At 33.1% G+C, this 22411-nt stretch overlaps 2 protein-coding genes across 3 annotated transcripts in view; both read right to left on the reverse strand.

Annotated features, from left to right (window-relative positions):
- Positions 1-854: 854 nt before the first annotated feature.
- On the reverse strand, positions 855-14958 carry LOC111055746 (lysosomal acid phosphatase). The gene is made up of 7 exons (XM_022343019.2): positions 14449-14958; positions 13252-13353; positions 11544-11783; positions 9171-9353; positions 7833-7956; positions 4988-5211; positions 855-2418 (listed from the first exon to the last, which is right to left on the reverse strand). The coding sequence occupies exons 1-7, from the start codon at positions 14629-14631 to the stop codon at positions 2275-2277; spliced, it is 1200 nt and encodes a 399-aa protein (XP_022198711.2). The 5' UTR covers positions 14632-14958; the 3' UTR covers positions 855-2274.
- A 2565-nt stretch (positions 14959-17523) lies between these two features.
- LOC111055743 overlaps positions 17524-22411 on the reverse strand; it is a 222436-nt gene continuing 217548 nt past the window's right edge. For both annotated transcript variants that reach the window (XM_039433651.1, XM_022343017.2), the window contains exon 16: positions 17524-21121. In XM_039433651.1, the coding sequence (XP_039289585.1) occupies positions 20970-21121 (152 nt within the window). In that variant the 3' untranslated portion in view covers positions 17524-20969. The remainder of the gene's footprint in view (positions 21122-22411) is intronic.

Consider the following 22411-nt stretch of genomic DNA (forward strand, 5'->3'; position numbering starts at 1 on the left):
AGCTGGATTCGCACGAAATAGAAACAGTAAAAATATGATCCCTATAAGTTCTAATGGTATTATCCATACTCAATCGGCCGGGCTGAGTGGAAAAAGCCCAATTAGAATTTGTGGAATTATTTTATCACTGTCACTGCTGTGTGAGAATCCAACTTTAGTGTTGTTAATTCCAAAATTAGTATGTACCATGAACACTGGAAGTAGTTACAATGTTTTTTTGAATATTTTTGTTTCAGTTGGTATAAAATCAAAGGCGTTTTTCCCGAAGAAAACCTATATAATCTCAAGATTATCATGGAATATTCAGACTCTTTGAGTTTGATATAGCAGTTTCCAGTTTGAAGTTATTTAATTTAGCAGAATGGTGAGCTAACCTAATTTTGTCCGCGCTTCTGGGTTGAGTAGAATGGGATAGTGCTCGTACATTGCAGTAGTTAGTACTATCATTCATCGTAGATATTTGAAAAGTAGTTGATAGATATCATTAACCATTTTTACGGGTTGTTTACTCTGCAAAATGTATTGACTAAGTTGTAATCTTTAACTCAGTGAGATGTTCAACTGAAAGGAGATTGCAAATGTCATAATATGAACACTTGCTAAAGGTACTATATCTCATATAGAGAGGAATTCTCATAAAGGGGCATTTGAATAATGCATTTCTACTATTGTTCTCTTTTAGGGATCTGCCAAATTTGAAGGTAGTGTAGAATAGTAGGCTAATACATTATCTATATCCAAACATGTTTCCATGTAATATAAATGCAGTACTCATGGGTTTCGATGAGAAGTGGTTGAAACTATATTTTACCCATTTTTTTGTGAGGATATTATTCTAGATTGAGAAATATCAATTCAAAAAGCGTCAAAAGTTTTAATTCAACAATATTAGGTTCAAGTGACAATTGGAGTCCATCCAATCCAACTTTTACAATAGGTTTTGGTTATTCCAGTCATTCCAAAATAGTATAAAATAACGACAAATAAATGGTATAAAATACTTATAAAAATTGCATTGAAAATGTTGTAATACGAATTTACTGTTTCTACACATAATAATACTACGCCCTATATATTTGTTCCATTGTGAAATAATTCACTGCTAAAAACGCTGACTGAATCTTTCCCAAATACGTTATTCTAAAAATCAAGTTATAAGTCAAGTCAATTGCAATAATCTTAGATAAAATAATTCTTATAGATTTTGAAATTGAATAAAAACACACATATGCTGTCAAATTCTACAGTTTTATTCGGGACACGAATACTGACGATTTTACGATGTGGTACGATTTTTGAAAAATGTGACCGGTGTGGTCACGAAACCATGGTTGTGTACCGAATAAAACTGTGTAGAATTTGACAACATATGTGTATTTTTATTCAATTATGGAACGGTTCTACAATATTGACAATGACTCAGTCGTTTTTTTATAGATTTTGAAGTTTGAAAACAACAGTGTAATATTGATAAAACTAGAAATAATCTACTAAAAATATCATACAGATAAATATGATTTTAAAATATTTACTTGTTCATAATTAAAATGTCAATATACAGTAATACAAAATTAATCAGTATATACAAATAATTCTATTCCAGTTTATTTTTTTAATGCAAAGTAACTAATTTCTCATAAATTTGGTTTTGTTTGAAGCTTAATTATAATTTATTGTAGATCTATTGACTTTTTCTTCACTTTAGAATACAAAAAAACAACTATAAAATAAATAGTATGATTTTCATTGACAGTAAACATTTCTACATTATACTCAGTAATCAGAAATGAAGTACAACACCAATCACGACTCATATATGAATAACTATGGCACATATTTAAACGATTTCAACTGTATAAAATTCATAAAAGTCCATAAAACTCATTGGTCATGGTAATTTCTAATATTAATTTGTCAATGTTCTTTTTAAAAATTGAATAAGTAAGATCCCAGAATCTTTATAAAAATGTAAAATTATGAAAACGTTTGTTAGCCATTTGTAATACTGTGTTAGTTCTCAAAGGCTGTCAAGCTATGAATCTATCTTATCGCAAACTGTCAGATTGGTTCAAACAAACTGCATCTAATTAAGTTGTTGAGCAAATGATTATTCATCTACTATTTTATCACGAGTTTCTGATTTTAACGTTTCAACCTTGATGCAGAAATAAATATAGACCTACTGCTAGTTTCTGATTTTAAAGTTTCAACTTTGATACAAAAGTAAACAACTGCTATAAAACTAATTAAAAAATAACAATTATTACACGTATACTATAAGGAACATTCTTGTTCCCAGTCAACAGGCATCAGGTATTCCATATTTTTGTGTAAATCAGTCAGTAGGCAGGGGTGGCCGCAGTGTGGAATTTGGAGCTCATGGGGCTCAGCTTGTGATGTTTTGTTGTAATAGAGAATCTGTAAAAAAATTCAGTAGATGAAAACAAAATTATTATTGATACAGAACAACACAATATTATAAAACCATTCAATAGTCGCTTCAAATATATAATATAATGTATTTATTTTATTGATTCAATGATACACAATTACTTTTCAAAATAATTTGGTGGAGGATCAACAGGCACAGCCCAAAACTGTTCCTCCCCCGATGATTCATTAAAATAGTCCAGAAATAGGTTATGTTTTCCTCACTTGATGAAATTTTGTTTAATTGTCTGACCAAACACTTGAAACAAGACATTTTTAATTCAAATTAATAACAAAATTCCTTTCACTTGACACTCAAAACTGTAAAATATTTATTAATTTAACAAATTTTCAATCTACAATATAATAAAGAAAAGAACTGGCTTAGGCTATACACGATCGGGATAGGAAATTCACGAATGACGCATCATTACGTCTGAACTACAGGACTGTTTGAAATTTCGAAAATAGATTCTTCATTTACCGAGGATTATTTATTATTTTACAAAGGCAACTTACTAGAAGTATGTTAAGCCTAGGTGATGATGATAGGATGAATGATAACACAATGAAGGCAGAGCTATGAATGAATAAAAATGATAGGTTATGCTATCCACTTGAATTGATTTGAGTCCACTTTTCAGTCCAGAAATAAATAAACTAGAAATTTTGAATTTGATTTGATTAAAAACCGAATATAATAGAATGATTGCATTCAATAAACTCTCAAAACTTGAAAATTTTGAGTTATTAAGAAAAATTTTGAACCAGAAATAAAACACAAACCATCCTATAGAATGGTTAAAGGCCTATTTTAAATTCTTCAAGATTTCAGTAGCTAAAGTTTTCAATCAGACCCTTGCGGAGCACGGGTTACCTGCTAGTCTGTAATATGGAGGAATTTGATCAAAATCGTTGGAGCCGTTTTCGAGAAAATCGCGAAAAACCCTGTTTTTGACGACATTTTCGCCATTTTAGACGCCATCTTGAATTGCATTTGATCGAAATTGTTTGTGTCGGATCCTTTTAGTGTAAGGACCTTAAGTTCCAAATTTCAATTTATTCCGTCAATTGGGAGATGAGATATCGTGTTCACAGACGCACATACACACTCATACACACACACACACACACACACACACACACACACATTCAGACCAATACCCAAAAACCACTTTTTTGGACTCATGGGACCTTGAAACGTATAGAAATTTAGAAATTTGGGTACCTAAATTTTTTCGGAAAGCAATACTTTCCTTACCTATAGGGCAAGGAAAGTAAAAACAGGGCAATGTTATAACTCCAGAACGACCACTGTTTCCTTTTCTGCAACATTACATGTGTTCATATAATCGACGAAAAAGTCGACCTTTCAATCGATTCTGATCAACAAAGGAGATGTTACTGCATGATAATCGATTGAAAACTCTAAATTGATATTTTTGACCCTAGTCTCTATTATTGTCTGCCCTGAACATTTCACTCTTCCGACAACTGGTCCCTTTCCGCTTTCCACATCACCCTCACCAGAGAAGCTATAGAGTGGCTGAGTGACCTGGAGGTTGACATTTGAAAATATGGAGATTGATTTTCTGTGTAGGGTACTTGAACCCAATAACTATTTTTTCTATGTTTTACATTTTGACAGAGCCATTTGACTGGCAAGCATGACATTCTCATAATATTGTTTCATTTTATTATTATTATGACAGCACTTCATACAGTGTAAATAATGTTATTTATGATCGTTTTCTTCCCTCACGCCATACGCATATATATATATATATATATATATTATATATATATATATATATATATATATATATATAAGGAAAGAATTGGCTTATACACGAACTGGATCGGGAATTCACGAATAACGCATTATCACGTCTGAACTACTAGACTGTTTGAAATTTTGCGAATAGATTCTTAATTTACCGAGGATGGTTATAGGCCTATATTAAATTCTTCAAGATTTCAGTAAGTAAAGTTTTCAATCAGACCCTTGCGGAGCACGGGTTACCTGCTAGTCTGTAATATGGAGGAATATTTTCAGTACAAGGGTTTTCTATTCAGGACATGGATATTATTGTTGATATATTCTTTTGTTCGAATTTAAAAAATAATGTATTCAAGAACACGTTTATTAATACCTCTAAACTAAATGGATTGATTGATTAAGTACCTAGTTTATCTATGTAGGTTACAATATATACTGGCTTATACACTTATATACAGCTTACAATACAGCAAAGCTTCAGATGAATTTAAATAATATAAACTAAGAAAATAATTATTGAACTGTATATGATAAAAAAGAAGCAATTTGGAATAACTATACAAGATAATATTGTAATGCATCTACATAAATTGGCAGAGCTTTGGAGATTGTCCATTCTTCGGAAAGAATATTCAAAATATCCTTACCAGTAACTCCCTACCAAATCGGAGACTTGAGGATTATTGACAACCAATTCAACTGGAATTAAAAGTAGTTGACAAAAGCTAGAATTCGACAAACTAACTAAACAAATTTTGATAATTATTTCATACTCACTTTAACAATATTCTCATTATTGATGTGGTGCAGTTCAAACAGAAAAGTGGCGCCAAAATTCGGCAAAATTTTCCCGGGAAAATCGAACGCTCTCCAAACGGCTATTAGACCCATATCGTGTCCTGAATAGATTGTCATTTTCATAGTGCTATTGGCTTTACTGCTGTCAGCTGCTTTCACAGTGGCGTTATGTAGACGTTCAAACAGCTCTTTTATCCAAGGCCCTGAAAATCATATTTAAAATCGGTCATCTTGGTCCTTTCAATCAAACATAATAATTATACACCTATCTTGGAAGTTAATATCACTGATGATGAAGAAGTAGTAAAGACATAGCTATAGAGAGGTCCACGTTATAATGGCAGTGTACGATTGACAATAATGTTGCTGTCCTTTTCTATCATACAGCAAAACAGATAACGCTATCTCTCTCTCGCTTTGCAATGTTGTCCGATTGCCAGAATATTTTATTTTTACTTTTGACAGTGACCGTACAAAAGTAAATAAACAATTCTCAGCCGCCATTTTTTCTTCATTCTATCAAAATATCTGAGTACTCAAGTCGTATAATTGATTTAAAATGTATTTTTGAAACAATGAAATAATTTTTAGACATTACCGTATGAGAAACACAAATTAAAATACCTGAAATGATATTATAAAAGTTGATAACTAACCATCCTAGACTTCATCCATGCTACAGTTAGCCTACACGTACCGGTATAGATAATATTGAAAGTTTATTTCAGAATTATTTCCATTGAAATTTCTTATTTCAAATAGGATTTTTATTTTTCTATTATTTTCAAAAGAAATTGGAATAGAATATCTACCAAATAACTTAATTTCTGTTGTTTTGAAATTCAGATTGTTGTATCACAACTTTTTAAATTAGCTGCCATTTCAGGTTTGTATAAAAATAAAAATCTGATCTCAGTTATGAAAGCATAATACATAATTTAAGGGTATTGACTGCAAGAACATTGTGTCTACAGGTGAGACGGTTGCTCAAAACTTATGTATGGAGTTATATATATGTTCCATAGCAACCTATGGAAGTGAAGCTTGGACGATGGGTGTGAAAGAAGAGAGGAGAGTTTCTGCTTTTGAGAAATGGTGCTGCAGAAGAATGCTGAGGATCAGTTGGAGAGAGAAGTTAACGAATGAAAAGGGTGTTTCATAGAGTTGGAGAGAGAGGTTGTTTAATGAAAGAAATAAAAAGGAGAAGAGCTCAACTAGTTGGTCAAATTTTTCGACAAGAGGGACTAACAAAAAGAATAATGGAGGAAATGACTGAGGGAAGGAATGCGCGAGGAAGGCCAAGACTGGAGTACATAGAACATACAACTGAAGAAGAATCTGAGATCTGCCAACTACAGAGACCTCAAAAGGATGGCGGATGACAGAGAGGCATGGAGAGTTGCTGCCAACCAGCCAAACAAATGTTAACCAAAGAGAGAATAGTACAATCCATACAATAAACCATTGCAAATATTCACTTTTTCATTAAAAGTATATATTGTTGAAATAAAATGAAAAGCATCTATTCATATTCTTAAATGAAATATAAAAGGGCAGTGAATAATTTTTATTGTATTCCTATAGGCTAATGAATGAGTATGATTCTATGGCTGTTAGGCTGGGTTCACACTGTTGATTTTTTCGTCGGCCGATAGTTCCCAAAAAGATGGAACATGTGCTTTTTAAATAAAAGTGTTCAGACTGTCAACGGTGATAGAAAAATCTTGCCAGAAAATAGAACCTGTCCTATTTTCAGAGGAGAGCGATAGTAATGGCGCATATGCTTCTGCCAGTTCACACTGGTAGAGTTTAGTTAAAAAATCCAATCGTTAATTTCGAGATATATTTTTTTGAAATATTATAATAATCTACTCGACCTACTGAGTCCGAAGAAGTTTAATTTTTGTTTCTACGACCAAAAATAATATTTTTTTGTAAAATATGTTTCTGGGTTCAAGAATCAACAATATGAAGACCCAAAGCGATTTCTCCAATTTCGCGGCTATTAGCAAATCATTCCGGTTCGTTGCGGACGACTATTTCTCGACCAGTCTGACCGCGCCCTTAATTATATCATATTGATTGTCAATGATAATCCAAATCATGATAATAATTGGAGAGGAAAAGCATACTCAACCCACAACTTTATCTTATCTACATGTGATTTGAACCGTAAAAATAATGATATTAATGATAATCGGGTAAAGATAAAATAACTTTTGTTTCACTGCTAGTATTGATTGAATTATTGTTTTTGATGACTAAGAATTTTTGAATCAGTTATTTACTCATTTAAAGTTTATCTATTCGGTTTTCATGATTAGACAGTTGAGTCATTGTTGAAATCAAACAATATGGTTGAGATTGATAAGCAGTTACGAAAATAGTTCGGATCCAAAAATAGAAAAAAATTAATATGAATAGATTCATCAATGCCTCTTGATAATATTCAAAGCTACGTACTGCTGTTTGGTTTTAATTAGTTCCGCAAAATGAAGCACAAATTATTTTAAAAGATATTCTAATGAATATGAGAATTGATGGCTATGGTGAAAGTAATCAATAATTACTAAATAGCTTGCTGCTTAATATATAGTCGTAAATTAAACATGAAATTTTAGTTTTGAACGTCAAAAAACAAGTAAAAAATGGATACGAATAAGAAACGCGAATTTTTTTTAGCCCTTCTTAATGGATAGTGATTAAGTTATGATGAACCGAATTCCTATCTGATTTCGAGTGAAAACCCAACTACTTCTATTCAATTTACAAGCAATTAGGTATTAGGATTTCAACTATAGTAATAGAAAGTGTAGCAGCCTACCGACGTGCAATCTCTTCATGAGAGTATTATAAGTAGACAAAGACATGCTGTCTTTAGTTCTTTCTTTGAGAGCATCAGGATAGATGCTCTTAGTCCAAGAAGGAAGAGGAAGTCCTACCCCATCCTGCAAAAATAGAAAAGAAATAATGTTGTAATCTCACATTTTTAATTACACAATACTTGAATTCATGAGCTTATTCGTGAGATTATTACAAAAATGTTGTACAACAAATCGACTACCTATATTATCTTAAACAAAGGGATTAACAATAATTATCAATAATCCTAATAAATATGACTATAATTCATATATATTTACTAGCTGGCCCAGCGAACTTTCGTACCTCCAAATAGTTAATGCATCTCATGACATCACCAAGCCGCGCCTTCTCAGGTGTGCTTAGCCTTAGCTTAATCTGATGCACTATATTTTTATGAAAATTATCCAACAATCAGTATTTACATTTATATATCAATATGGACTTCCTATGTGCTTAGTTAGTTGTGCAGAAGTTTGTATTTTTAGTTATAGTTGAATGCAGCTTGCTGGGAATTGAATGGTATATCTCCTTGCTGCTGATTCTAAATTTACAGCATTTCGAGTTCTACGACCCAAGTTTGGACGTCGTTCGTACCGCAGCATTATTATTAAGCTGCGTACACATATACCCTCGTTCCTCCATCGAACCACAGTCGCGCCTCCCACGCACCCATCATGAACGTTACGGAAGATGTTAGATCTTCTCGCGTTCCCCGGTCGAACCACTGTTGCTCCCCGGTCGATCATCAATCGCTCTGCTGGAGTGACGTTCGGTTGCGGAGCAGAGCGAAAGTCTGTACGCACCTTAAGAATCAAAATTTTGTGAATCAGTAGAAAAAAAATTGAAAAACAGATCTACCGACGGCTGTTGGATGACGCAATGATTATAACAGCTGGTTTTTATTTCTGTGTGTGGCCAGCTCACAAATCTTCTCCCATTAGGATTACAATATGTAAACTTTAAAGGACCGTAGGAAAGAGTCCTGAAGACGGATTATAAATTTGTTAGGCTATAAACCAGATCCTGAACATAACGAACACAACTAAAAAATCATCAAATTCTGTGCACACATAAAAAAGTTATTGAATGTCAAAATTTGAGACTCGATTTTTATTTATATAGATTAACAAGTAGAGTCTGGAATTTTCTCTTTGGAATCCTAGCTATTTGGGTTTCAATAAATGTAATAATGAAATGGACTAACGTTTCTTGAATTTGAAAAAGGTCCGTTTAAATTATTCATATAAATTCAATATTCTCTCATATGAATAAATGAATAATTGAATCAATAACTAACCTGGATGTGAAGAATTGAGTAGATTGACTCAACTTGACGTATACTTTTGACATCCATTCCTGTATCTTTAGTAAGTAAAGCAAATAGTAATTTATCTTCATCAGTTGCATTGTTGATCGACTGCTGGAGGACTTTGTTGAATTCAGCCGTGTATCTTGGACAAGGAGCTTTCATTATTATTTTCTGCAACCAAAAAATTTAAATTTCATGAAAAACAGATACATTTGATTTTATTGATCCACACAATAAGTAAAGTACCTCATCAAAATGAGTGGAGAGAAAAAATAAGGTAACCTTGTGCTATTTCTCTTCCAAATTTAGATAAGGTTACACATAGTCCGAAATAGGTTGAGTCTTGTAGTGGTAGACTAAGATAAATTGAACGACAGTTGATAAACAGATTGTGAACTGAGAGTCATTAATCTCACTCTTGTTAGTGTATGAAGTTTCTTAAGTTTGTGATTTCAAGTAAGTGTTTCCAATGGATGGGTGACCGCGTAAGGCTCGTTCCACCAACTTGAGCTAACTTGAAATCTCTTCCCAGCGTTTCAGAACCCACCTCAAACTGTAGATCCATTTATCTTTCATCACCCTTTCACTACCCCTGTAGAAGCTTATGCGACGTGAGCATAATTTTAATCGAGTAAAAAAATCCACAACTCTGTCAATCATAAAAGAATAAGACATGGATGTTGTCAATATCACTATATTTGTTCAAAACATTTTAAATTACAGAACCAGGTTTCATGGCAGTACCTGCCAAATCCTCAGCTGAACTCTGAATATTCTGAACGCAGGTATTGTCATGAAACTGGTTCTTTAAGGCTGTGCAAAGGCTAAAAATAAACTTTTTACTCGTGATATTTTTCAAAGTTTTTTGATTTGTATATCATCAAGCCATCAAAATGAAAAAGTTTTCTCAGAAAAACATTTTTTTTATCATTACTTTTTGAGATATGAGAGCATAAAGTTTAAATTTTTGGGACAGAACATTACAAATTCGGTTAAAGATAAATCCATGAGATTTAGAGGATAGATTCTTCATGGTATTGTTCATCTAGTAAAACAAAAATTTTCTGAAAATATCAATTTTTAAGATAGTTATTCAATCTACTAAAAATAACTTTTAGTTGAGTTATTTTTGGTAAATTGAATAACTTTTCCAAAAATTTATATTTTCAGAAAAGTTTTGTTTTACTAGATCAACAATACCATGAAGAATTCATCCTATAAACCTCATGGATTTATATCGTACCGAATTTGAAATGTTCTGTCCCAAAAATTCAAACTTCAGTCGCTCATATCTCAAAAAGTAATGATCGAAAAAAAATGTTTTCCTGAGAAATCTTTTTCATTTTGATAGCTTAATGATATACAAATCGAAAAACTTGGAAAAATATCACGAGTAGGAAGATTATTTTTAGCCTTTGCACAGCCTTAATTTGAAAGTTTTGAACAAAAATAATATTTATTTATACTATATTATAGTGGTTTTGTCAACATCAATGTCTCATACTTTTATTACGGAGAAATACTACAAAATCTCTTCCTATACATTATTGATACACTGTCAATTATTTCGATCTATTGTAAATACTAATTATTGGTTGAGAACTTTCAGAATAAAGAACATACCTATCTAATTGGAACTGATAGTGCTGGAAATTCTATGAAAGTTATCGTTTAAAACATTATCTCACCATTGCTTCAGTATGTGAGTAAACAAATTGCTTATTACATCAAATAAATGACTGCATGCTTGTGTTAAAATGCAAAATAGTGTGTTAATAAAGCCTAGTTTATACGATGCCAATTGGCGAGAGAATTGTCATAAGGCAACTGACTGGCATGAAATTATTGTCTTCGTATAAAACCGAAATTCAACTGTCTCCGGGAGTAGACTATGGACAGTCAATTGGGCCTAGCGAGCCCCCCACCACTCGGAATCTCAGTTGTCGCGACAATTGGCGCCGTGTGAACGGTATAGGCCAGTAGCGCTGTCTTGTTTTTGCCAGTTCAGCTGTTTAGTCACAACAGATGACGAGAACTCGGACATGTTTAGCTGTCAACTGACGTGCCAATAGTTGGCCGCGTATAAACATATTCTCGTTTAACTGGCCTGTCCTCCGACAATCCGCAACCACGAGATGGCAATTGTCCAAAGACAACTGTCTTGCCAATTGGCATCGTATAAATTAGGGTTGAGGGGTAGAACACATTAAGCGTTTTCAGACGAGTCGGCAGGGCAGAAAGCTCTCCGATTTGCTGATTATCAGCTGATTCCCGACCGCCAAGCCAATCAGAGAGCCAATCGTCCGATTCATCTGAAAACTTGCCCTGTTCTCGCCCTAACTAGTTGAAAGTACAGCTCACCCTGTCGTAAACCTTAGGCGTGCTATGCACCGGGATCGGCTGCCAATGAAAGTCCTTTTTCCAAATCTGATCAGCGGCAGTGGGCGGGAAGAGGCCAGCCAATACCAGCTGAGCACTCATCAAGCAGCGGTCGGCATCACTGCTCTCCACGCGCACGGTCTGAACTGTGAACTTGTCCACGAATCGGCTATAGCGTTTCCACAACCTGATGCCCATGTCGTACATTTGCTCTTTGCCTTCCTACACATACAAATCAACAGTTCATTAATAATACATCCAAATTAGAATACACCACTTTTTTTCTTTTATGATTGGATAGAGTTCACTTTTCCTTCTCACAAATCATATAGCCTAATCAACAACTCATGAATAATACATCAAAATTAAAATCCATCACGTTTTCTTCCATTAATAGATTAAGTATACATTTCAAAATTGTTTGTTTTTGAGATTAGATATTACAAGCAAGGGTCTGTGGAACGAAATCACAAATCGATTGAATCTGATTAAAATAATTTCATGGTCATTGAGCCTCCAGCAATGTACGCTTCTGAGACACTTCGTCGAGTGTTTCAAATGTGTTATGATTGATAAATATTGTACCGTAACTAATTGACGCGAAAAGGTTGAAGTTCAGGAATGTCAAATTTGTTATTACTAATCCATGAATGAATCATATGCACGGAAGAAATTTGGGTATCATATTATAGTTAGTTAAAAACAGTGGCAGTACTATCTTATCTGAATAATAGATACCGTTCTATATGAAACTGTTTGTGATTCATCACATAGCAATTGTATGTTACATTGACCTTCATGATTGAGTAATAACTATAAACTGAAATTACTGCTTGATGCATTAAAATAAATACCTCACAGCTTTTGAAAAGAATGTGCTTGTACTAAATTTTCTTGTTGGTAATGCGAAAAATATATTAATTTTGTGTATGAGGTAATGTGGTAGATATTCATACAGTTAATGTCTGGTGGAGAATAAATCGAATCTGAGACCGTACAGTACAATGGATAATTGTAAACTCTAAACTAGCTTTTATCTGTGAGGGGGGAGGAACTATTTAGCCTATGCCAAAGGGGTTTAATGTAGTTTCGTGGTGAGGGTTTTTTATTAGTTAGCTTTAGACGTTTTTTATATTATTCATTCATTATAGATTTATATTCAATAATGTCAAAGCGGGTGAAAATAATTCACTATCTTACATTATTATTGTTAATTGCAACTTCCTTTTTTAATATGAGTAATTAAAAATGTCCATTAATACATATTTACTACTGTCTAGATTACGTTTTTTACTTTGTTAGAGCTTGATTTCGTGCTTTGGATCAAAATCCTCTAGTTCATCAATCAGCCATATTACACAGGATTAAAACTAGGACACCAGTGAGATATAACTTGTGAGGTCGACACTTTCAGCGGTGTCTCGAGTGAGACACCAGCCTGACACCAAATTCAGGCGTTTTGATTGGTGTCAGTCTAATATACGTCATTAAAATTGATTCCCTGCGACTCGCTTGACGGGGCATCAGTCTCACTCCTGGTGTCCTATATTATGTAATGCATATAATAGGAGCCTCCAAGTCTACAACATTCATAAATGCTACGAAATTGTCTGGAAATTATTTAAAAAAGGTTCTTTTATAGAATGAGAAAGTAATTTATAGGTAATAAAAATTTATGCATTGAATTTACCAATGTTAGCTGACCCCAACCCATTGGCCAGTACTTTCTCCAATCAGAGTAGGGATCCTTTTTATATGTTTTTGTTGGGCTCCTAGCTCCATGACGATGATACTGAAAATTGAAAAATTGTTATCAATTTAGGCCTACATAACCGTAATCAAACAAAAAAAATGCACTCAAAATTAAATATACCGTAGGCCTATGTATTTATAGAACGTAGATTTTTTTCAAACAGCCATACTGTAGCGAAATTTACTTTAAACTCTCAACATCCCATATAAAAACGTTAATGCATCATATTCAACCGATTTTGACAGTTGTTGAGAATTTCACTATATTTTTATGATATCATTTTTTCAAGTTTTCTCCAAAGGTGCAATTCCTTAGAGGCGTTCTAGCAGCGCAGCTATAAGCAGGAAGCTCTTGACGCTGTCAAGCCTGCTTGCCTGCTTATTACAGCTGCGAGCTTCCTACTTGAAGCTGCACTTCTCGAGCTAGAACGGCTCTAAAAAATTGCACCTTGAAAACGCTATTTTCCGGCTATGATACCATTTTCAAATAGTGTCTAACCTAAAAAAAAACATAATTTTTATAGATTAAAATTCATGGTCATAATTTATTGTGAACTTTATTAAAAATTATAATAATAATTATTATTAATATTGACTTTGGCAGTCTATTTTGAGGGTTTAACTTGAATCAAGTTACACCCACTGATATCCAAAAGATGACTTCAGAAGACAGGTAGCAACAGGCTAAAAATGAAGAAAGACTTGAATGTGACTGGCTATCCAACAGAAAGATCTCGTTATCAATGTGAGTACTTAATTTAAAATAAATTATATAGATAATATAAATATAATAAGGTAGAATATAAATAATTTATATGATTATTTGTGTTGTGGTAAAGTTGAATTGACTTTCACGATTGAATTAATTGATATTCTATTGACTGTAACTTACGCTACTGTTCTATAATTGAACATAACTATTCAAACTAGACAAAAGTAAAAAGTAGACTGTAACGGCAGTAACTTGAAATTTGTTTAGATGAACTAGGTAACTTATGGTATCTAACTTAAGTTAGTTATGAAGCAAGTTGATGAAAATATATTACAGTCTTAGATTGACGTGATAGAAAGAGATTAATCACTATAACTATTCATTAATCACTAAAGCAAACAGGACATAGTAGAAGATACGCACCACAACAACATATTTCAAAGTTTCAGGCTCATAAAGACTGTCTGCAAAGGATGTGTATGCAAAAAGAATAACTCCTATTCCAAATCCACATATAACCACGAGAAAGAAAATTCCAAAATTCTTTGGATGACTTTGTCGAAGTAAAAGAGACTGAGAATGTGAATTATTTCTTGCACTTAACATTTTAAACTTTTGTTCACACAATTTGATGAGGAAGCAAGAACTCAATAAGACAAGAACGACTAATTTGAAAGTTGGGTTAGTTTTGATTTCAGTTCAGATTCAGATCATATGAGAAGAGTTGACCAACTGCTGTAAATGGCGCAACCTTACGACATAAAAATACCTCTTTGTGCAATGGGATTACAATAAACACTGTTGTTATTATCTGTCCAGTTCCAGTTCATAGCTATTTCTGAAATAATATGCATCTCATTTGATGTGGAATCAAAGTATTGTAGCCTTTTCTTAATAGATATTATGAAAAGAGAAACTCCTTTCTACCGTTGTGGTCAACTCGTGGTCAAACTGTTGTGAATGAAATCGCGCCAACATTCAAATGCTCTAAACACTGTCGCTCCTATATTTTTATTAAGGTACATTTTTATATAGGCTTTTATTACATCAGGATATCAGCAGGACACCTGTTTTTGAGCTAGTTGCGATATATTCGTTCAAATTGTGCTTACCTATCACACTCCACTAGGGTCAACACCCCGGAGGCCCGGACATCGCAGGGACACCGTTGATGTTTTACTGGTGTTCCAGCTTGCTTTATACACGGCCATTAGTGGTGGAATACTTAATTGAATTCAAGCCACAGGTCATAGTCCCTTATTACATTATGGCCTCATGTTGGGATACAAGTGAGAGATCAATGGGGACGACTGGTGACGTGTGTAAAGCTATACTATAACCTATAGCTCATAATATATATGGTGTCTCAGCATAGTCAACGCTGATTTCTCAAATGAGACACTAGTTGGATACCAAAATTTAGTGATTATCTACCAAAATTTGCTGATCCGGCAGGTATCCCTATATATGTGTAATGAGCGCCATAAAAATTAATGCCACACGACTTGCTCGGTCACTTTTGGTGTCCTACTGGTGTAATTAATGTAATAAAGACACATGGACAAAATTTCTCAACTTGAGCCCTTTTCATTATTCTAGACTCTAGACTAGTAAGTACAGGTATTAGACACCGTTGGTGTCCCTCTATGTAATACATGCCTTATTCCCAAGTCTAGCTTTACATATTAGTAGGTCACAAGCCAGGGTCGCCATTGGGACACCGTCAGTAATAATAATATTCATAACGCTTTTATTGGTGGGGTGTCCCTGAAGGAAGTTGCACCTCGCCTGAATATATAATTTAATCCGTCAATGGGCCTTACGACTATTATACTTCAGCCGGGACCGACAGTTTAACGTTTCCATTCGATAACACGGGAGTGACCTGGTCAAAAATGTTTGGCTATGAGCGGGTTTGAACCGAGATCTCTGGGCTGCTAAGCAAGCACCCTATCCACTAGACCAACAGTATGGTGTCGGTGTGTAAAGAGATCTGGGACACCAATGGGACCAGGCATGATGGCTGGGCTGACAACTTTAGTGGGACACTAGGCGACCGCCATCTTGTCTCCTACGTAGATCTGTGTTAGATTATTAAATGTTTGATAATAATTTGACCTATTACAACATCAAGAACTGTGACCTTGTATTTGATAGGACCGTGTAATAGGGCTCTAATAAGGAACGCGGAATTGGAAATGTCATATATGTACATTTTTGAGCTATGGACATTTCCAACTCCGCTTTCCCGCCTCAGCTAGTGCAAGTTACAATCTACAATTCTCCCTGTACTGTAATTTGGCTTCTTAAAATTAGATACGAGGAGTGGTGATGTGTAGTATTAGATACTCAAATTATTCTTATCTGGTCCCCAAAAATATCTAGACCACTGGCATAGAATAAACAATCTAGAGAGAAAGTATGATAAATAATCTAAACAGTATAGAAGTTTTCTCTGCCACTGGTTACACAGATCATTAATCTCATGCTCAGCCTATAGTGAATGTTTTGATATGATGGTATAATAATGATAATGTTAAATTATTCTATAACTATTGCGTTTCAAAATAAAGTTTATTGAGAACAGATGTAGGATGTGAATTCTAAACTTGTAAGTTATAATTTTTTGGTGACGTGTCTGTAAAATCGACACCGAACCAGGCTTTGTTCTGACTTGTAGTTTTTTTCCGGTGGCTTCTTTCTTCTCTAGAAAAATGGCTGGCTATGTGTTGTTGTAAAATTTTGCTCTGAATCATTTTCGTTTATTAATGTTTTAAATTGAGTTTTAAACAATTTATAGTGTTCTATTTTGTTCTTATATTGCTATTTGTGTATTCAAGCCAATAGCCACTGTTTTTCAACTGTAAACTAGATAAGTATTTTAGTTCGTAGTAACTCTAAATAATTAGGCTTATAAGATATAGTTCTTTGTGTATTTGTATAAATTCATCTGAAGATTATAAGTTCATTTGCTCTGAAAACTGGATTTCTCATTCATAGGCGATAGATCCATTCATAATTTATCAAGAATCTATTACATTGGAGCCGACAACTATCCTTAGGTTAATAGGTGTTAAATGCTATTCCAACCGATTTAAGGAAAAATTGGTAGCACGGCAATGCATGTAACGTGGGTGATATATGCACATGTGCTAAAAAGTATTCGTAGATAGAATAATATATGCAACCGTAGTAACATATTCAGTTTTTCAACATACTCTTGTGAGATATTCGAGACACTTTTTTGTGTCTTAGCTCTTAGCTTTACAGCTAGTGATTCAAAGGTTCCAACAACCTTTACGACAATTCTGACTTTTCTTCACACACAGGCACAACAGCCCATGTGAAGAGTATTCTTTTCTTTCTCTGTATTTTTGCTACTATTACTCAAACATGTTTGTATCATTGATGAGAAATAAATGAATTAAACCTTTGAATAAAATGAAAAACTACTTTTCTACAGTGGTAACAGTAAAGGTTTTAAATAAATCATAAATATCCGATCATAATATTTATTTTAATTTTTCTATAAAATTTTCAATTCAATTTCACATATCATAATATAAATATATAAAACTCTTTGAAACTGAAAAAGTTACCAATTTCGTACTTTTCAAGATCATATTAGATTCATTTAGTTAACTTATCGATTCTCACTTCTCACATACATAATCAACTAATATAAAGACTCATACAAATACTTCACACGCACTAATACTATTAATGAATAACGTTTACAAGATGAATTATTTACAAGCCGTAGTAAATTTGGATAGAATATTCAATATTATATTTATAGAATAGAAATTTGAGTAGAAGAAATTTTAGAAACCAAGTAAAATTATAATAAATTTTGTTAATTTTCTCAAATTTGTAACTGTTTTACAGTGAATATTTATAAAATTGGAATCTTCTTGTTTTTCTGAAATTATCAAATTCATGTCATTTTTCTAGTATAATAGAGTATATCCACTCTCTCACACTAATACAAAATGGATAAAAATCGGGAATCTTATCAGAATATTCAATAAATAGCAATAGGCTACATTTGTACATTTTTTCGCGAAAAAAATGTTTCTTATTTATTTCTATGAAATGTTAATATTCTACATAACATAACGCATTGTAAGATTCAATAATGAAATTCCATCTTGTTTTTTCTTCTAATAATAGAGACAGCAGTGTTAGGTGCAAAATTATAATATTTTATTTCCTGTGCAAAAGAAATGCACATATTGTGCAAAAGGAAAACTTTTAAACCCGTATCTGAACCTGTTACTGATTTTTCTCAAATCTTATTATCAGACTGTGCAAAAACTATTAGAGTATGTACAGTGTATCAACGAATTTGAAGTTTTCCCTAACGAACAAATACACGAAAAGAGAATACATTTTGCAAACTACAAAGCAGCTACAAAATTGAATTAGTATGAAATGAAGTTACAAAAATACAGTTAACTTTTCTCAATAAATACAGTTTGATTGAAAACAATGAATATGATAGAAATATTTTGTAGAATTCACACTCTATGGAAAGTAATTTCTTATTATTCAGAGATTTAGCCTGTTATTGAACAAATATTACGTTTGAATGAGAAAAGATAGTTAAACTTTCCTTTTCCAAAGCTCTTTTCAATTTGAAATGATATAATGCTATACGAATCCATTGATTCTGATTAAATAAATATTTTTGTATGATTCAGTTCGGAAATTCATCCAATCTTAATGTCTATCATTGTATTTATAAATCCTTGAATGACACACAATGTTCTACATAAATGAAAGCTTTTATTTGAGTTTCTCAGTGACATGACTTATTTTAAATTTCAAGCACATTCAACAGAGAATTCACAACAAAAATATTTCGAAATCCATACAATATAAAAAACTAGATAAGTAAACCTAAAATAAATAAGTCATCATACATCCAATTGTTTAAGTTAGTAATTTTGAATTGAAATATTTTTTTTATTTGACATAAACAATTGGATAATATGTTCTCACTACACTCTAATTAATTAACTTAAAACTCTTGACAATTTACAATGAAGAGGCGAAACTTCTTATCTTAAATATTTTATAATCTAGGACTATTATAAATAATCATTATAGAAGTTTTCTAAATATAAATAGTATTTACATTTCACAGTGCATAATCAGTTACTCTAATCCTAATAGATTGGAATAAATAATATTAATAGTATTGTTATTGTTATTACAAACATTTTTAAGTTTCGCATCTTCAATGTAAATTTTTTAAGGCAACGAAATAGTGTGGGTCGCATTTGATAGGAGCTCAGTAGGTAATTGATAAAATTAGAGTAGACTTTCTAAAATCAATATTCATGAGAATATTATGTATAATAGAGTCTTTAAACAGATTATAAATACAACTTGAAATTTTGAATAATTTTTCACATGATTAAAAATGTTCTGTGATATTTTATTCAATGAAAAATTCTTTTTTTGTGTGGTTACCGCATAGAATTTTCTCATCAAAGCTGCTTACAGATGAATATGTGAATAAAAAGATTCCAATAACTGATTCGTCTCTTCCTTTCTGTAGTCATGAAGAAAAATGCAATATCAAAAACAAATGCAAAAAAATGATGAGGTCTAGAGTTTGATTCTTTCTTTATTACTCGCAATTTAATTAATGAGAAATTCCATTTCTTATCAATCTACGACAGAGATTGGATAAGAATAGAATTGGAACCGTGAAAATTTGAAATAACTTCCTCTATAAGAAGTTCTAAAAGTTCTCTAATCCTCATAACAAATATGAGCTACAAATTTAATCATAAGTGAATAGGAAAAAATTAATTCCAATAGATCTTCAGTGGAGATTGCATTGGAATTAAACATTGAAATACTGTGCAAGCCTGTATGCTTCTTCAATTTCATTATTTAGTTCTAATCATCATCAAGTCTTTATGTAACAATTTTTATGTAGCATCACGCCCTTAACAAAAAATCAACGTGTATTGAATACTATAGTAATTTATTCTGAAATAACTCACATTGACGAATCAAATTTACCTATTGAAGTCTAGATTGAGTCGTTAAGCTCGTTTGAATGATATTTTTCTAAAACTTGCTGGTTGGTATTTTATATGATTTATTCTTTATATGAGAAAAAATAATGTATCCTTGTGCTATTCCTCTCCCAAATTTAGATACCGGAAAGGTTACACATAGTCTGAAATAGGTCAAGTCTTGTAATATATTTTAATAATGTCAAATCCAGTAGTTCCAAATTACGGTATAGCTCAATCTTATTTTAGGAACTGATAACCAATAGGACAAAATTGTTCACAATCAGGGTTTGATATAATATTGGATGATAGTACATGGTTCAGCTATTTTATAACACCCTTTTAGTTCACATCTCTTAACGACATGACATGGCTTTGAAAAGAAAACTGAAAAGGTAGGTACAACTGTATTAGTACAGTTGTACTAATGGTACAGTTGTACAGTTGGTTCAACTAGTAGTACAATCAACTGTACTACTAGTTGATTCATTCAAAAAATATTGAGTAACCCTGGAAATATATATCAAATCTTGTATGATTATTTTTGAAAAAGATAATTGAATATTAAAATCTGGTACTAGCTCCTCAAACGTACGACAATAACACTAAATCGTTGCCACATTATAAGCACATATCCATCTCATCACACATGCTTTAAGCTAATTGTTTTCAAAGTCATTACAGAATAAAGATCACACAAAAATTATTCACTTCACCCAGTAATTCAGCAGCTGTCTCACTTTGATTCATTCCGACTGCAGCAGTTTTCTGCGTTTCTCTCTCTCCTCAGTTCATGGTACATAAGTTCTTGAGCACTAGTAATGTGTTCGTTGCGATGGGAAATGGACGAACAACCGATGAAGGTTACTGGCAATAGGAATTATTGCTTCAGGAACTCAGACATCTTCACTAAGCCATGATTTTCCGAGGTGACATCCATTTTTTCATGTAGTAGCTGAATACTGTTGTGATGTAGACGAGAATGAGCAGTGCGCAGGTCACTCCCAGGGCCAGCACTGATGTTTTCGTCGGACACGGCTCTACTATCGTCACTGTTTTGTCTGTAAATAAAAAAACAAGAAACGAATTAAATTCAATACTTAATCAAGCGCTGTGAGTTATTGATGAATATCAAGAAGGAAAATCGTATGTGAAAACAATCATTCGAATTGAGAATATTAGTGAGAGCGTCAAGATAGCAGAATACCTGAGTTTTCAGATTAAACTGGGTTTACACCAAAGTTATCAACAAAATGTTGATGTTGATAACTTAATCCTTATACTGGGTGCGGCAGGAAGGGTGGATGTTTTTAGAACAGATAGTATTCTGATTTGGGTAGTCGGATTGGGCCAGCTGAAGTGAACATGTGTTCGGTAGATCATACCATTTTTTCTAGTCATTGTTTAATCGGCATCATGGATTCGTGGAATGTGTAACATTGTGTGTTTACTCACGACAGTTTTGTGCGTAATAATGAGAGTATCATTACAGTTCAGCGCGAGTTTCGTCGTCATTTCAATCTTGCGAGAAATGAAAATGTACCCACTCGTAACACCATTTTATGTTGGGTAAAATCATTTCGTTCAGTAGGAACAGTAATGAATAAACGACCACCAGGGGCTCATCGCACTGTACGCACTCCACAAAATGTGGAAAGAGTTCGGCAAGCCATACTCCTTAGTCCTAATCGATCTGCTAGGAGACATTCTTCTGAACTGAACATCAGTGATCGGTCAGTAAGGCGTATTTTACATAAAGATCTAGGATTTCATCCCTACAAAATAGCCATGGTTCAACAATTGAATCCTGGCGATTATGTAAAGCGGCTGAATTTTGCTCGAGAAATGGAGGCCTTATTTGACCAAAATGAAAACATCATTTTGTTTACGACAGATGAAGCACATTTTCATTTGAATGGTACCGTTAATCAGCAGAACTATCGTTATTGGTCAGATGAAAATCCAAAATTAATGCATGAGAGACCATTACACAGTCCCAAGGTGACAGTTTGGTGTGCTGTGAGCAGTATATTTGTTATTGGTCCATACTTTTTTGAAGACGACAATGGGACCACTGTAACTGAAACCTCAGAACGTTATAGACAGATGTTCACTGAATTCTTCCTTCCTGAATTAAGAAGGAAACGTATTCCTACAGCTCACACAGCAAGAAATTCAATGGAAGCAATTCGGGCTGTTTTTCGTGGTTGCATCATTTCTCGGTTTGGTGACATTGATTGGCCTCCTCATTCTCCAGACCTGTCCATGTGCGACTACTTCTTGTGGGGCTTCCTGAAGTCACGTGTTTACCAGCATAAACCACGTACACTTCAAGAACTAAAGGGAGCAAT

This window comes from Nilaparvata lugens, chromosome 7 (assembly GCF_014356525.2).
Source record: "Nilaparvata lugens isolate BPH chromosome 7, ASM1435652v1, whole genome shotgun sequence".
In the NCBI taxonomy this organism is placed as follows: domain Eukaryota; kingdom Metazoa; phylum Arthropoda; class Insecta; order Hemiptera; family Delphacidae; genus Nilaparvata; species Nilaparvata lugens.